This window comes from Diabrotica virgifera, chromosome 1 (assembly GCF_917563875.1).
Source record: "Diabrotica virgifera virgifera chromosome 1, PGI_DIABVI_V3a".
Lineage (NCBI taxonomy): Eukaryota > Metazoa > Arthropoda > Insecta > Coleoptera > Chrysomelidae > Diabrotica > Diabrotica virgifera.
This window is the reverse complement of record NC_065443.1, coordinates 230,015,158-230,033,010: the sequence shown is the minus strand read 5'-3', so window position 1 is coordinate 230,033,010 and position 17,853 is coordinate 230,015,158. Positions and strand designations below refer to the sequence as shown.

Sequence of the window (17,853 nt, the reverse complement as noted above, 5' to 3'; positions counted from 1 at the left end):
TTTCCTCCCTTGTTATACAAATAGCTATTTCCACCTACCTCTACCGAAAGTATACTTTTCCGGACCTGATTGTAGGGAGCAAAGTTGTACTTTTCCTCCCTAGGGAAGAAAATATTTTTCCTCCCTAGGGAGGAAAAGTAAAAGTGACATCATGGTATTTCATTCATGAAATATAACTTATTGACGCCCTGTACAATATCTATTTTCTATTACGTAAGTATCTATACATTTTAACGTTTATTTAAAAACGCTCTGTATTTTGCAGAATGGTAAAAAACAGTAAATTGTTATTCTGATTTAACAATGTTTACATTAATAATTTGACTTATATTTGACAGTTGACAGTTATATTGTACCTACTTGTTAGTTTTAGTTCTAATAAATTGTGTTGGTTAGTTACATAAATAAATTAAGTAAAAATGAAAAAATGACATGTTATTTGAGGAAGGTGGAAAAACCATATGTATAACATGGGAGTAAAGTGCCTTTTCCTCCCTTGAATGATTACTGCCCTCCGCTACGCGTCGGGCAGTAAACTTCATTCTCGGGAGGAAAAGTAGCACTTTCCTCCCTTGTTATACAAATAGCTATTTCCACCTACCTCTACCGAAAGTATACTTTCCCTGACCTGATTGTAGGGAGCAAAGTCGTACTTTTACTCCCTAGGGAGGGAAAGAACTTTTATCCCTAGGGAGCGAAATTACTTTTTTCCCTAGGGAGGAAAAGTAAAAGTGATGGCATGGTATGTCATTGATGAAATAACTTATTGACGCCCTATACAATATTCTGTTATGTATTACGTAAGTATCTATACATTTTAACTTTTATTTATAGAGCACCCTGCATTTTTCAGAATGGTAAAAACAGTAAATTGATATTTTGATTTAACAATGTTTACATTAATAATTTGACTTATATTTGACAGTTGACAGTTATACTGTACCTACTTGTTAGTTTTAGTTCTCTAATAAATATTGTCAGTTAGTTACATAAATAAATTATTTAAAAATGAAAAAAAATTACTTGATATTTGAGGAAGGTGGAAAATCATACGTATAACATGGGAGTAAAGTGCCTTTTCCTCCCTTGTTATACAAATAGCTATTTTCTACGAGCGTGCAAAAAAGTCTACTATTCCGCACGTATTTTAGTTTGAAAAGTTTTAGGTAGGTACCTACATTCCATGTCAAATCACTCAGGCAAAAACTTTTGGATCTCCGATTTTTCTGAAACTTTGTGTATAGCTTCTGCGGGACGTAAAAATAAGATATTTAAGGTCAAAGAATCTTCTTCTTCTTTTCTCAAAATGTTAATTTATGCGATTTTTACAGTGACTTGGTGTTTATTTAAACAAAGTTGCATTTTCTGTCGTAAGGTATCAATGGCAAAAATAATATTTTAATAGAAGGGACTCAAAAATGTCATTAGGTATATGGCATTATAACAAGTTATTTTGATTCAAACCAAGTTTTGACTATGATATTGCATATAACTTTTTGGTATTGTAACATAATTAAAATCCTTCTAACCACTTAAAATCCTATGTTTTGGCTAGCTGTGGCCAAATTTTCAGCCAAATTCGATTATGAAGTATATTGGGAATGGGGGAAAATGTAAAAAAGTTATTTTAACGTTTTCTACACTATAAAATTTGATCAAAAACTTGTTTTGAATCAAAATAACTTGTTATAATGCCATATAATATCATTTTTTAAGTCCCTTCTATTAAAATATTATGTTTTCCATTGATACTTTACGATATAAAATGCAAATTTGTTTAAATAAATACCAAATCACTGTAAAATCGCCTAAAATAACATTTTGAGAAAAAAGAAGAAGAAGAAGAAGAATAAGAAGATAATTCGACCTTAAATGTTTTATTTCTACATCCCGCAGATGCTATATACCAATTTTCAGACAAATCAGAGATTCAAAATTTTTTTTCATCCAAAATTAAGTGATTTGAAATGGAATCACCCTTTACTTTTCCGCATTACTTTTGCGCACTGTATTTACATATTATATATTGTGCTTTTACTGCCCAATTGCTTCGCATTTCTTAGTTCGAAGATAACGTATAACTCAAAATTACTAAATATTAGGTAAGTTTACAATTTTGTAAATACAAAATATGTAATATTAATTATATCTATTTATTATTTATAATGTTTATATTGAACGTACAACTGGTTGCATTGTGCAAATTAATGGCGGATGATAACAGATTTTTAGGTGAAAGCAGCCGGTATTTCTACCTCTTCATCCTCCGTAGTAACCGTCATCGGCATATTAAAACCTGTATTGATTTACACCATTCATTACTGCATAACAGGTATTTAGGCACCGCATGGACTTTAATTCGGGATTATTATAAATTATTAGCGTTATTTTTTAATTCAATTAATTGATTAAGATTTGGTCATTTTTTAAACGCTCGTAGAAAAAATATTGTTCCTAACTCTTGCGGTAAGTCTCTTTTCCGCACTCGACTGCTTGCCGAACTCCTCGTCGTGTCGATCGGCAAACTGCAATTGCGTTCGGAAAAGTATGACTTTCCGCACTAGTTAGGAAAATAACTATTGTTATTATACCTGTATTATTATCTTAGTACAATATTATAAAACTTTAACTTATTCGTTTCCATCATTTTAAATATTTAAAAACGTACTTGTAGAATCAAAAAATACATATATTATGCCAGCTTTAACACTACTTAATACATACTTTATTTCTGACACTACGCCCCAGAACTTAGCATTTTAAAGTAAAACTTATAATGTCATAATTATTATTGAGATGCGTTCTTAACTTAGTTATGGTGCAGTCAATGAGGGTATTGGGCTCCGAATTCCGTATTAATGCCTACTCTATGACAAAATATGCTTTTATATTGGAGGGTGGTTCGAAATCCTTCTCGGATGTAGCAATTTTTTTTTGTCAAAATAACGTCGGGATTCGTTGAAGGACCTCATTTTAAGCAAAAATGTTTTATAATTTTTTTGAAGTTCAATACTTTTTTAGATGTTCATTATTGAAAATTTGCAATTTTCATTAAAAAATGACAACTACCGGATGGTTTTTTGTGAATAACTTAAAAAGTATGCATCTAACGAAAAAAAGTGTACCTACTTAAGAAACATTTTTGTAGCTTGTAACAAACAAAGAAATCCGTTTTTTCCAGAAATTTTTTATTGCAATACAAAGCAAGATATGATAAGTAAAATCAGACTTTTTTGTGATTCCTTAAATCGGTGCATTTAACTTGAAATAAAAGAAAAATGATCGACTTTACGGGTATAATGCTTAGAACACTTTTTTATGCTTGAGAAGACATTTAAAATGAGCACTATTAAATGTTGATTCCATTTAAACTCCGAGATAAAAAACGTGCAAAAAAGGTTTATCACTCATTATTATGGAGCGGATTTATATGCGATAAATTTTGATGAAATATGCGCATATATATGCGGTAAAAAATTACGAAATATGCGCAAGATATGCACAAAAATTCAAAAAATGCGCATTTCGAGAAACCACACATTTTCTGTTCTATTCTATTCTAAGGGGTTCTTTTATAGGGGGGGCGGCAATCTTATTTATTATCTTTCAAATAAAATCATTTTTTTATAATATATGCAATTTATTTACAGTTTTTACAAAAACTGCTACCAATAGTTACCTATTTAAAATAAAACAACAATATCACTATAAATATATTATTATCTTCGATTATAATTCACTACAATGTGTTTTTCCAAAATCTAATTTCCATTAGATAAAATATTTTTATAACTTGAAAAACTCCTTTCAACATCAATAGAAGTAATTGTAACTTGAAATAACTTGTTAATTTCCGTTAGAAAATCGTAAAACTATGGTTAAAGGTGTAAATTCTCTTAACAATAGAGGATTTAAAAGAATCACCAGAATTATAGGTACCTACTAAATATAATAAAAGTAAATAAACCATCCTTCATCACTTTAACATCCTACAATCATTTTATAACGGGTTACTATAAGCACTATAAGTACTTTGTGTAAAGATCTGGTATTTTCTAAGAAAAAATGAAAGGCAGGGAATGAGCCGTCCTCTTCAGGTAGTTCTCGAATTAATAGATACGACAGCCTGTGCGGGGAAATATTTTGTGTCAAATTAAAAAAAATTTTTGGGCTTAAATGTTTTTTAATAGGCACAAAATATGCATGTTTCTTTAAAAATATGCAAAATTTAGTAAAGTTCTCAAATATGCGAAATATGCATGCAATATGCATTTAGCATAAAATCCGCTCCCTACTCATTATATTGTAAGAAAAAAATAAGCAAACTACTTTTATTGGAGAATAAGCCACAATTATATTGAAAAACTAATTTTATTAACGTTTCGACGCCCAAACGTCGAAACGTTAATAAAATTCCTTTTTCAATTTAATTGAGGCTTATTTCACAATCAAAATAGTTAATTATAAAAATGCCACAAGAAAATTGCATCAGTACAAAAAATAAGCAGTAGGTATATTTAACCACGCATCCACCACAATTTAAATACATCACAATTATTCTTCTACAACGTTATTTCTATGCTGTTATCATTATTATTGAGGTGCGCTCTTAAGACAACTTACTCAACAAAAACCCTTTTTGTTCTTCTTCCGCTTTTTCTTATTTTTTTTGTATAGACATGACTGTCTGTTTTTTCAATGTACCTTATCATCATCATCATTAGCTCTACAACCCTTTCAATGTACCTACCTCTAGTAAATTGTCGTTCCATCGGTTTCGTGGTCTTCCCACTGATCGTCTTCTTATTGGGGAACCATCTCTCACCGTGTTTACTACTCTATTTGTTATCATTTGGCAAATGTGGTCGTTCCATTCTACTCTTCTGTTTCTTACCCAGTTCTCATGGGCGCCCATCATACCCATGGTGAGGTGGGAGGTGCCCCCTCCCCAAAATGTAATGTGCAACATCTTCACGTCTGCGCCCCCTAAAATTTTTTATATTGGCGCCCGTGTCAGTTCTTAATGTTCTCCATCTTGCATATCCGTCGTATGTCTGAACATCTAGCTCTGTTCCATAGTGTCTCACCATTTTCGAAGGGTTTTCATCTCTGCTGTTTCTAGCATTATTTTTATCCTCTCTGTGGCAGGTCATGTTTCTGCCGCTTTTATCATTATTGACCTGATGATATTTTTATTTCTCTAGGCATGGAGAATTGTTGCATTCAGGCAACCTGCGGCTCTGTTTTCTCTATTCACTTAATCTTCCACTTCTGTTTCGAGCTCTCCTTAGCTAGATAGTGTGATGCCTCCATATTTAAGCTCCATCACTTGTTCAATTATCTGACACTCCAGCTCTAATTTATATTTGCTGCTCTAACCGTGCATTTTGTCTTTTTTGGGGAAATTAATATGTTAAATTTTGTGCCGGTGATATTAAAATGGTACAGCACACGTTGTATTTTATCATCACTTTGAGACATTAGTATTGCATCGTCCGTATAGCAGATTATCTTAAGTTGTTTTTCTCACATTTCGTATCCATTTTAGTTCTAACTTTTTTATTAGTTCATCCATAATCAAGTTGAGCAATACAGAATTCAGAGAATGTTCCTATGTTATCCTATTGCCAGATTCAATTGGGTCAGTTATCTTTTCTTCTACTTTTACATTTATTGTGTTGTTCTGGTTGATATTTTCGGTCGTTTTAATTATTCCTAGAGGTATCTTTCTTGCGATCAATAAGTGGATAACGTTCTTTAATTTGACCCTGTCAAATGTCTTCTTAATATCCACGAAACATAAATATGACGGTTTGTTGTGTTCTAAAGATTTCTCTTGAACTTCTCGACCTAAAACCTTGTTGTTCTTCTGTTAATATTATGATTTCATTAAATTTGTTTGTTATCACGTCGTCGGTTGTTAATTTTAATGTTGTGTTTAATAAATTATTCTTTAGTAATTCTTCGACTCCGATTTGTCTCCCTTCTTGTAGAGAGGTATTAGGATGCTTGAACTCAATTCTTGTGGTATTCTATTTTGTTGTACTATTTTTTTGGATCAGTTTTACTTTTAATAGCTGTTGGGTCAGATCTGGTCCTTCGTATGTTAAGACTTTGTTCGATATTCTGGCCTCCCATAGTGGTTTTCTACTTTCAATAAAAGCTAATTTGAATAAATTAAATTAACTTTAACACAAGTCCACAAAACGGTACACGACAATTAGACCGAAATCATTAGACCGAAAGCAGTAGACCGAACTCATTGGACCGAAAAGCACTTTACCGAAACCTCACTAGACGGACAAAGATGGCTAGATCACTAAAAATGAATATTGACCAATGGCGTCTTTGATATCGGCGTTACACCTCGATGCACAGAGCGGCCCATAGCTAGCCTAATCTACAGGTTATTATATCTATGGTTTGAGCACCCTGTATTATGTACCTAACGCTTTTCGCTCCCGTACTGTTCGGTCTAGTGAGGTTTAGGCAAAGTGCTTTTCGGTCTAATGACTTCGGTCTACTGATTTCGGTCTAATGATTTCGGCCTCTTTACAGTATACCCCACAGAACACGTATAGACAAGGCGAAAACGGCGGGTTCGAAGGGAAAAATATTCCCATGAGATTTTTTTGCATAATCACATTCGTGAGAGATCCCAGAATAAGGTTCAAGAAGTCGCCCATGTGAAAAGTGGGCCAATTTTTGTTTAACAATTTTTTTTTAATCGAATTGCAAGAATCAATATTTTTGGCCTGAACAATTTTTTCTTTACTTTTTTGGACCATTCTGGACAAAAAAGGTCTCTTATAATTTTTCTCTAAAGTTGATCGTTTTCGACTTATAGGCAATTTAAAATTGAAAAAAAACGAAAAATGGCGATTTTCAAGGCTTAATAACTCGGTTAAAAGTTATTATTATGAAAGTCAATATATGACTAAATCAAAGTTTGAAGCCCCCCCTACAAGATCCTGAAGAAATTTTTGTCATTATTTTATTACTAAGCTGTTATTTTTAAGTAATAATAATAAGCGCCATGCACGTGTGCAGGGCTGTAAATGCTGAGTGCGAGAGAGAAGCCATTCCAGCAGTCCAATTGTGCATCTTACTCGCACTCACATTTACAGCAGCGTCAATACGATCTAAGCACTCATTATTATTAATTAAAAATAACAGCTTAGTAGTAAATTAATGACACATATTTGTTCAGGATCATGTAGCGGCGACTTTAAACTTTGATTTAGTCACTTTCTGACTTTCAAAATAATAATTTTTGACCGAGTTATTAAGTCTTAAAAATGGCCATTTTCGCGTTTTTCAAATTTTAACTTGCTTATAACTCGAAAAAGATCAACTTTAGAGAAAAATTATAAGAGACCTTTTTTGTCCAAAATGGTCAAAAAAATCTAAAAAAAAAATTAGTTTGGGCCAAAAATATTGATTTTTGCAATTTGATTAAAAAAAATTGTTAAAAAAAAATTGGCCCGCTTTTCTCGTGGGCGACTTCTTGAACCTTATTCTGGGATGTCTCACGAATGTGATTATGCAAAAATATCTCATGGGAATATTTTTCCCAACGAACCCGCCGTTTCCGCCTTGTCTAGTAATGATAGTATTTAATTGGTGTGTTTAAAACTGTATAAAACTGCAAATAATATTTGCTACAATAGCTTTGAAACAATTTACTCATTGTCGATTTTCGTCTTAACGTGTTAACGAAATAAAACCATAAAATTAACGGGAAAGTGGAGTTTTTATTTTCCACATGCAGAAATAAGAAAATACGAGTTTTTTTCTATTTCAATTTTTTTATAATTCTCTTGTTTTATTGAATTATTTTAAAAACATTTTTAAACAAGTTAGTTATTTTTGTTTAAATTCTGATTTTTGTTAGTTCTTATTTTTTGTATTATTTATTGACTTCATGTTAAAAATTTTCTGTTTAAGAGGAAACAGTAGCGATCAACAGGTACCAAAAACGCGTTCCAAGATTGCGGCTGCAATTTTGAATATTTTTTCGAGACATTTGGCATACGTATTCGTAATATAATAAAGAATGGCGGTACAGAGCCCAATTTGAAAAATATATTAATATGTGGAAATTACTCTGTAATTAAATACAATATTAAAAAAACGAGCCTGTACCGCCATTAAGAAGAACAAAAAAATACACTTTCTTGACATATGACACAAAATCTAGGCATCGGATAAAAAGTTTATTTAGAAAGTGTAGTTTTTTGTTCTTCTTAATGGCGGTACAGGCTCGTTTTTTTAATATTGTATTTAATTACAGAGTAATTTCTACATATTAATATATTTTGCAAATTGGGCTCTGTACCGCCATTCTTTATTATATTACGAATACGTGTGCCAAATATCTCGAAAACATATTCAAAATTACAGCCGCAATCTTGGAACGCGTTTTCGCTACCTGTTGATCGCTACTGTTTTCTCTTAATAATTAAAACATTAACTTGTTTAAAACAGACAATCGAACATAACTAGTCCAGAAAGCCACTGCGCATCCGCTAGGAAAAATATTCCGATTCGGATTTATTGCACAATCTTACTCAAAAAGGACCCCTTTTAACAAATTTGCATGTTGCCAGGACCAAAAGTTGGTCAAAAATTTTTTAAACGTGTTTTTTTCTAAAATTTTTTTTTCGCATGGAACAAAGTTTTTTTTAGGTTTTTTAGATCATTCCAAACAGAATAGGTCTTTGGTGACATTTCTTTTAGGTTGATAATTTTTGACATATAAGCTATTAAAAATTGAAAAATTGCGAAATTGGCCATTTTTAACCCTCAAAAACTATGTGAAAAACTGAAAATTTGAATGTCGGCAAGGTAGGCAGATATTCTTTAAACATCGATTGATGAAATCCCGAAGAGTTTTTTGCAATACAATATTCAAAACTCCTTTGTTTTTTAATTGCTAATCAATCGTGCGCGACACTATTTTCCACCGACTACGCGACAGTATGGTGCAAATGAAAGGAATAAATTCGTTATTTCGTAAACCGGCAACTTTAAGGAAAAATTCCGAAACAGGTCGATTTTTATTTTTAAGTTATGATATTGTGCCATATATGGTATACTAGTGACGTCATCCATCTGGGCGTAATGACGTAATCGATGATTTTTTTAAATGAGAATAGGAGCCGTGTGCTAGCTCATTTGAAAGGTTCTTCAATTCTCTATTCAGTAATATAAACATTTATATAAATATTTATAGAGGGTGTCCTTTTACTTCTTTGTTGTCAAATAATTTAATTTAATAAAAAATTTTTGGACACCCTGTATAAATAATTATGTACATATTTACATTACTGAATAGTGAATTGAAGAACCTTTCAAATGAGCTACCACACGACCCCTATTCTCATTAAAAAACATCGATTACGTCATCACGCCCAGGCGGATGACGTCACTAGTATACCATATATGCCACAATATCATAACTTAAAAATAAAAATCGACCTGTTTCTGCAGGAGTTTTGAATACTGTATTGCAAATGCAATATATGTTTAAAGAATATCTACCTACCTTGGCAACATTCAAATTTTAAGTTTTTCACATAGTTTTTGAAGGTTAAAAATGGCCGATTTCGCAATTTTTCAATTTTTAATCGCTTATATGTCAAAAACTATCAACTTTAGAGAAAAGTCACTAAAAACCTTTTCTGTTTGGAATGATCCAAAAAACATAAAAAAACTTTTTTCCATGCAAAAAAAAATAATTTTAGGAAAAAAGCAAAAAAAACCTTTAAAAAATTTTTGACCCTCTTTTGGTCCTGGCAACATGCAAATTTGTTAAAAGGGGTCCTTTTTGAGTAAGATTGTGCAAAAAATCCAAATCGGAATATTTTTCCTAGCGGATGCGCAGTGGCTTTCTGGACTAAACACAGATACCCAATTTTCTGAAAACATTTTCATTTTAGGTTTATTCGCCTCCTGCCACATGCCCTACAACTTGGAAAGAAATAAAGAATCAACTCCATCCCTTGAAGAAATGACGGAAGCAGCAATAAAAGTTCTTAAAAAAGGTCCCGAAGGATTTTTCCTGTTCGTAGAGGGCGGACGTATCGATACTGCCCATCACTTGAGTTCCTCCAGAAAAGCGCTAGACGAAGCTGCAGAATTTTCCAAGGCCGTCCAAAAAGCTGTTGACTTAACCAAAGAAGAAGACACTCTAATTATAGTTACCTCGGATCACGCGCATACTATGAGTTTCGCTGGGTATGCTCAAAGGGGCAGTGATATATTTGGATACGGCGGCCAAGCTATGGATGATAATTTGTACACTATTTTAAATTATGCCAATGGTCCAGGATACAAAGTGATGGAAACTGGAGAGAGATATGTGCCTTCAGAAAAAGAAATGAGTTAAGTAACGAAAAATCTTTAATTATTATTACCATATTTAGAAAGTGGTAACAAGAAAATAAAGGAACCACAGTCAAAACATTTTCTTGTAAAATATATTTTTTTGGTAATTATTTTCTTCAGTACATATTATGTATTTTCAGTATCTATACATATTATAACACCTCCCGATGGCCTCGAGTTTTCTTAACCCTTATCCGGGCAACACATTTTACTTACGTAACCGGGCAACTCGGGTCCGTTGGGCCCACCACTGTTTTTAAATGTACTATTCATATTTACAGATTATTTCTAATATTCTTTTTTGATTTGTTATTAAAGTTAAATTTAAATTGTCTAGATTAAAAAAAAATGCTACTGTTGTATGCGGTCTATCTCGAGAGTGCGATCTACCTGAAGTTAGTAGTACCTAGTCCAATAAAGGCCTATAGCTCTCTAGAATCGCAATATTTCCAGTTCTCTATGCCCAAGACTTTTTCGGCTTCTTTATTTGTACACTTCACTATTTTGTTTACAATTTTTTCAACCACAAACAAACAAAAGGAATCAACAGGTTCATCTACACTGTGACCAGGGGCTAACATTACTTTGTGCCCTTCGATTTTTATTATGTCGCAGCATCGCACACGTCCTGTCAGTTGTTGTTTACTCTTGCAGTTAATTCCATCGTTAGTTTCAAAAACACTCTGAAATCTGGAAATTTGTAGCTACACATTCTTCTTCATTTACTACTTGCTGATCATCCTCTTTACTTGCTTCCGAAAGATGATCTTCATTTTCAGAGTCACTTTCAATGCCACCTACTTCAGGAGATTCTTTCGTCATCGGAATCCAATAAATTATTAGCAATATCTTGCAGTTCTGCAGCTGATAATGGTTTTCGGGACATTTTATTCGCACTATCTACTTTCACTGTAAATCAATATAATTTTAGGAGTTTACTTGTCGACAATAACATCGATATCAAACGACTGATAGCAGATGCATTATTTATTTCAAAATATGTATAGGGACCTACCTAACAATATTATTGCATTTCAACAATAATTATCAGTTCTTAAAATTCATTTAGAGCAAATATAACAGATATTGTAAGCATCTCTTTGATGTTTAGATCAAAGAGATAATTACATTGTTTGCTACACGTTTAGACTTTATTATTAGATTTCCGGAATCATAAAAGTCGTTTAGATAATTCAGACAAAGGTTACCTGGCTGCCAGATTAATTTCTGTAACAAACATTTAGACTTTAGGTATAAATACAAATAGGGTCCGACGGCACTTCAACGTGACGTGACAAAATTCTTTCGACGCAATAATTTTAAAAATGATAATGAATATTTTGAATAGCTCATGACTATGTTGAAGGAAACATACTTCTAAACAAATTCAGTGATGCATAAAATTCAATAAAATTTTTTTATCAGTTTTCGATAAAAGAATTAGCGTATCGGGCCCGTTGGACCCACCTTGCCCGGATAAGGGTTAAAGAAGCTTCAGAAAGTGTCCATTCGTCTACACCCTATAATAACATAGAAAACACATAACATCTAATGATAAAGTTTTTTATTAAGTGATAAAGCGTGACTTTTGAAAAGAGACTTCATCGTTATGAACGCTGATCTTGCTTTTCCTATGTGTTGTTTTATTTCAGTAGAGCCTCATTTTCAGTTTATGTTGGTAGCAAGGTATGTTCAGCTGTCCACTCTGTCAATTGGTTGTTGATTACCCAATAGCCGTGTATTTAATATTTCGCGCTTACTGACTAGCATGTCATTTGCTTTATTCGTATTGAGCTCAATTCCATGTTCTCTACTTATATGTGATATTCGGAACTTTATTCTCTACCAAACATCTAAGCATGGTGGTTACGAAGAACCCAAGAAGACCAAGGGTTAGACAAAACGTAACAATTAATGAATACAACTTTGAAGTCGTCAAAGAATTTAAGAACCTGGGAGCGATTATAACATCTGAAAATAAATATGAAAAGGACGTGGCAGCCAGGATCATTGCAGGAAACAGGGCAGGAACATATTACTCATTAATGACCCTACTTAAATCAAAAATACTCTCAAGACCAGCAAAAATAAGAATATATAAGACAATAATTCGTCCCACAATAACGTATAGAAGCTAAACATAGACTCTGAATCAGCGGGAATGACAAAATTACTGGTATGTACTTGAAAGAAAGATACTGCGGACTATCTATGGGCCTTCCAGAGACGAGACAACACTGACAACAGGAGAATGGAGAAGAAGACACAATGATGAACTCCAGACAATATATGGAGATGAAAACATAGTACGCTACATTAAAGCAAACAGAATACGATGGGCGGGTCACGTGCTAAGATCAAGTGACGAAAGACTTCTGAACGCCACATTCTGGGAAAGGCCCGATGGAAAAAGGTCAGTTGGTCACCCAAGAAAGAGATGGAAGGACGCAGTAGCCAGTGATCTACGCAAAATGGGAGTACAGCAATGGGAAATAGCTGCTCAGGACCGACAACAATGGAGGGAAATAATAAACGCGGCCAAGACTCACGTAGAGTTGTAGAGCCAAATGATGATGATGATGATGATGAACCATCTAAGCTACATGTAAAAACTACTTGGTCTTCGGTATATCTAATGTTGTGTAGACGCACTTCGTTGACCAATACTCCTTCCTCTAATTCTCCCAGTGCTTGCCCGAAGAGATATCCAGATTAAATATATTAAATCAGGCCGGGGACAGAATGCATCCCTGTCTCACTTCTCTATATATGGAGACTACCTCTGTCAACGGGACATCCACTTGTATGACGGCAGTTTGGTTGTAATATAAATTATACGATGATTATCAAGTTTCTGTCATCTAATTCCACTTCTTATAAGATGGTCGTCAGCTTATAATTTTTTACTGTATGAAATGCGTTTTTGTAGTTAAAAGTCAAATATATACGTCACAGTTGACATCTCTGCACCTCTGCATTAGTACTTGTTCAGCGACTAGAGCCTCTCAAGTGCCTAGGCATCGCGGAATCCAAATTGTGTTCATGATGCTCGTTACTTGAAATAAGTGTATAACGTTATAATATAATTATTTTTATTAAATATCAACTTCGAGTTCTTGTCGAAGTTTTTCCCCTTTTTCTATTACTGCAATAGCGTTATTTAGCTTACTTCAGATGCTCACAAAGCAACAGCTCTTAGGCAAGATTTAATAAAGGACTGTGGTCGATATCTGCCTTTGATTTGTAAAAAAACTAAATAATTTTAAAAAATGGTTTTGCATTTTAAAGTAAATTTGTGACTTATTCTTACTCAGAAGAGTAAATTCTTTTTAAATGGTGTTGAAATAAAATTAATATCTACCACAATAGGACGAACATGAAGAACGTCCCAAAAAAAGAGAGATGTATAAACATAGGATTCTGGTTGCAAAATATGAGACTCTTACCTATAATATAAGAATGTCTTAACACTACAATGTATTATATAGAAAATACAAAATGGAGCACAAACAAACTAGGAAATAAAGAGAAAACAAAACAATACATATAAACAAATAATATATAAAATAGGTATATTATAACCAATGATAATACAGAGATAACAAAATACTATTACCAGAGTAAGTACTTAACAAATGTAATGAGTCTTTCAAATTTGCCTCTACTATTTGTGTATCGAAACTCATTGGCATGCAGCAGATACCGACTGTGGAGCTGTGGCAACCTTGGTTGTGTCTAGGCTACCAAAATCGATGCAAACTTCTTGAATACTTGTTCGCACAAAAGCACTGCTAACAACTTGTAGTTAATTGCTCTTTTAATAACAATGTACACTCTTTGCCAGATTGGAGAGCACGTGAGGTGAGTGTACGTGTACAGTGAATTTTTCACAAATTCGTGAGAACTAGTCAAACAGAGAAGTTGTTTGGTTTTGCCTTGATTTACTCTGCCAAGTGGAGTACGGCAACAGAGCGGAGGCGCAACAGGTATGTTGCGTGGACCTCTTCTAAACTCACACTGTTGAGCGGCGTAAAATCCCTCGACGGAATTTTTGAGGCGCAACAGGGTGTTGCATCGACCTCGTCTAAAATCACACTGAGGGTAAGATGGTGTCTGGTAGCTATATTTTAGTCTTTTCGAAACACATACTCGTATCTTTTTAGATACACCTAAAACTAAACTCTCTTGTCCTTTATACAGTACGGTGCAATGGTGCAAATATCTGGAATAAATTCGATATTTCGTAAGCCGGTGAGTTTAAGGAAAAATCCTGAAACAGTTCGAATTTTATTATTTTTAAATTACGATATTTTGGCATATATTTCATACGAGTGACGTTATCCATATAGGCGTGATGACGTAATCGATAATTTTTTAAATGAGTCTAGGGGTCGTGTGATATCTCATTTGAAAGAGTATTCAATTCTGTATTCAGTAGTATAAATATGAACATAATTTAAAAAATGTATACCATCTTTATTCAGTTGCCATGAGAAAGCAAAACAATCTTATTTTTCACTTAGAAGAGGGAGCGCAGTCCAGCACTCTGAATCGACGATTTTCGACTCTTATTGCCTTGGAGGTGTCACCAGGGAAATGGACCAATAAATTTTGAATTTAAAAATCTTTTAGTAATATTTTTAATATTTTTCAATATTATTAATGTTGCTATTAGAATTGAAAACTTTACCTTTCAATTGCCAGATGACGCTAGTCACCTAATTCATACACGTCAGTTGCAATGCGGGGATAAACTTTCATGGTTGGTGTCTTCGAGTATGGAGCAACACGCCTACGCCTCTCCGATGATGACTCCAATAAGAGTCGAAAATCGTCCATTCAGAGTGCTGGACTGCGCTCCGCATTATAAGTGAAATATAAGATTGTTTTGCCTTCGCATTGCAACTGAATAAAAATGGTATACATTTTTATTTTTATTTTATATTAGTATTACTCCTATAGAATAACTAGGTCCATTTTCCGTTGCAACTTTACCAAGCTGCAGATGGGGGTTGTGAATTGCAACTTTTTAGAATTCCCTCTTGTCTTCACTTCAGCATCCATCTCGCTTGCAAATTTTAGAAGCCATGGAGGGGTTACCAGGGAAATGGGCCAATAAGTTTTTAATTTAAAAATCTTTTAGTAATATTTTTAATATTTTTCAATATTATTAATGTTGCTATTAGGATTGAAAACTTCACCTTTTATTTGCCAGATGACGCTAGTCACCTACCTCATACACGTCAGTTGCAATGCGGGGATAAACTTTCATGGTTTGGTCACTTCGAGCAGAGAGCAGCAGGCCTACGCCTCTCCGATGATGACCCCAATAAGAGTCGAAAATCGTCGATTCAAAGTACTGGACTGCGCTCTCTGTTCTAAGTGAAAAATAAGATTGTTTTGCCTTCGCATTGCAACTCAATAAAGATGATATACATTTTTATTTTATATTAGTATTACTCCTATAGAGTAACTAGGTCCATTTTCCGTTGGAACTTTATCAAGCTGCAGACGGGGGTTGTGAATTGCAACTTTTTAGAATTCTCTCTTGTCTTCACTGCAGCATCCATCTGGCTTGCAAATTTTAGAAGCCTTGGAGGTGTTACCAGGGAAATGGACCAATAAATTTTCAATTAAAAAATATTTTAGTAATATTTTTAATATTTTTCAATATTATTAATGTTGCTATTAGGATTGAAAATTTTACTTTTCATTAACATAATTGTTTATACACAGTGTCCAAAAAAATTTTAAATTAAATTAATTGAAGAAAAAGAAGAATATATTATGTAATTTATTTATTTCAAAATACATTTTACTGGGGTCATAAAACAGAAAAAAATGTTTACTTGGCAAATAAGCATTTCGCTTAAATTAAATGTTCAAACTTCCAAGAGGCAGGTAGTTGGCGGGAGCTGGTTTGAACATTGAATTTAAGTGAAAAACAATGCTTATTTGTCAAATAAACATTTTTTTCTGTTCTCTGACAATAGTAAAATGTATTTTGAATTAAAGAAATTATATACATTCCTCTTTTTTTTGTCAATTAATCTAATTTAAAAACATTTTTTTTAACACTGAGTATAAACAATTATGTGAATACCCTTTCACATGAGCTATCACACGACCCCTAGTTTCATTAAAACAAATCATCTATTAATCGACCTGTTTTGGGATTTTTGCTTAAAGTGGCCGGTCTACGAAATATCAAATTTATTCCAAACATTTGCACCATACTGTCTATTTACACTTTTGGGAATGTTGCAGTCAAAGATGGAGTTAAATATTTTACGAATTAAAAATATTTTAATTGTTTTACATGTTCGAAAACTTATTCGAACATGGTCTAATTGGGAGTTTCCTCGTAGCTCTCGATTAATAATGTTAACCAATTTTATAAAAAAAAATCCAAACTTTATTGTAAAATATTGTTTTTAGACGAAGTCGGCTTCAAATGGCCGTCTACCTCGCCGTTAGCATCTGAAACCCACGGCGGCGATGACGTCGGGATATTCGCAAGAGGCCCCTGGGCACATCTCTTCACAGGAGTGATGGAACAAAATGTGATACCGCATCTGATGGCGTTCGCATCGTGTACCAGTAAGGAAATCCAGTGTGAGCGTTACCTGAAACAAGCGTAGATGAAAATGAAAGTTGAACAAGAAGTAGAAAATATAAGATCGAAACATATTGTGATAATATATTGTATATAATAGTAGCAATTTTTAATAGAAAATTGAGGTTGTAAATAAATTATTTGAATAAACGACAGTTGTCTAATTACATCTTAACATCCTATTAACTCAAAAGTAAAGGTAATAATGGGAAAGATGTTCTGTTTAATGCTTAATAAATGAACAAATTAAATAGTACATTCTTTCACGGTTTTTACTCTAAATTTTAAAGAACCGCTTGGATTGACATGAAATTTGGCATACGCATAGCTTACATGTCAAAGAAAAAAAGTGATATTGTGCCGATGTGTGCTTTTGTCCTGGGGGTCACTTTCACCCCGTCTTGTGGGTGAAAAAATATATGTCCAAAATAAGTCCGGAGATGGATAAACTGACTAATTTTAAGTAACTTTTATTCTATAGAGCTTTTTCGCCAAGTCAACACTTTTCGAGTTATTTGCGAGTGAATATGTTCATTTTTCAACAAAATAACTACATTTTTAGACGGTTTTTCGCAAATAACTCAAAACGTAAGTATTATGTCGAAAAAAACGTTCTTAGCAAAATTATAGCCTGTAAAAAAGTAAAAAAATGTACGAGCTCTGGACCTCGTAGAACCAGAGTTATAGCCAATGAAAAATAGGTGCATATTCGCCAAATTTCAAATAGAATATTTCGACATGAAATATCCAAAAAGCTAAGCACTTTTTGTGGAAAATCAATTATAACTTTTTCAAAGTGTTTTAAAAAAGCTTTATTTCTGTTTTTATAAAAAGTTTCTAGCATCAAA

The 17,853-nt window shown here is 33.2% G+C and overlaps 1 protein-coding gene across 1 annotated transcript in view; it reads left to right on the top strand.

Annotated features, from left to right (window-relative positions):
- Positions 1 to 17,156, top strand: part of LOC126882726 (membrane-bound alkaline phosphatase-like) — a 124,168-nt gene extending 107,012 nt beyond the window's left edge. The window contains exons 6-7 of the mRNA XM_050647715.1: positions 9,942 to 10,385; positions 16,828 to 17,156. Coding sequence (XP_050503672.1) covers positions 9,942 to 10,385; positions 16,828 to 17,030 — 647 coding nt within the window. The 3' untranslated portion in view covers positions 17,031 to 17,156. The remainder of the gene's footprint in view (positions 1 to 9,941; positions 10,386 to 16,827) is intronic.
- The last annotated feature ends 697 nt before the right edge of the window (positions 17,157 to 17,853 follow it).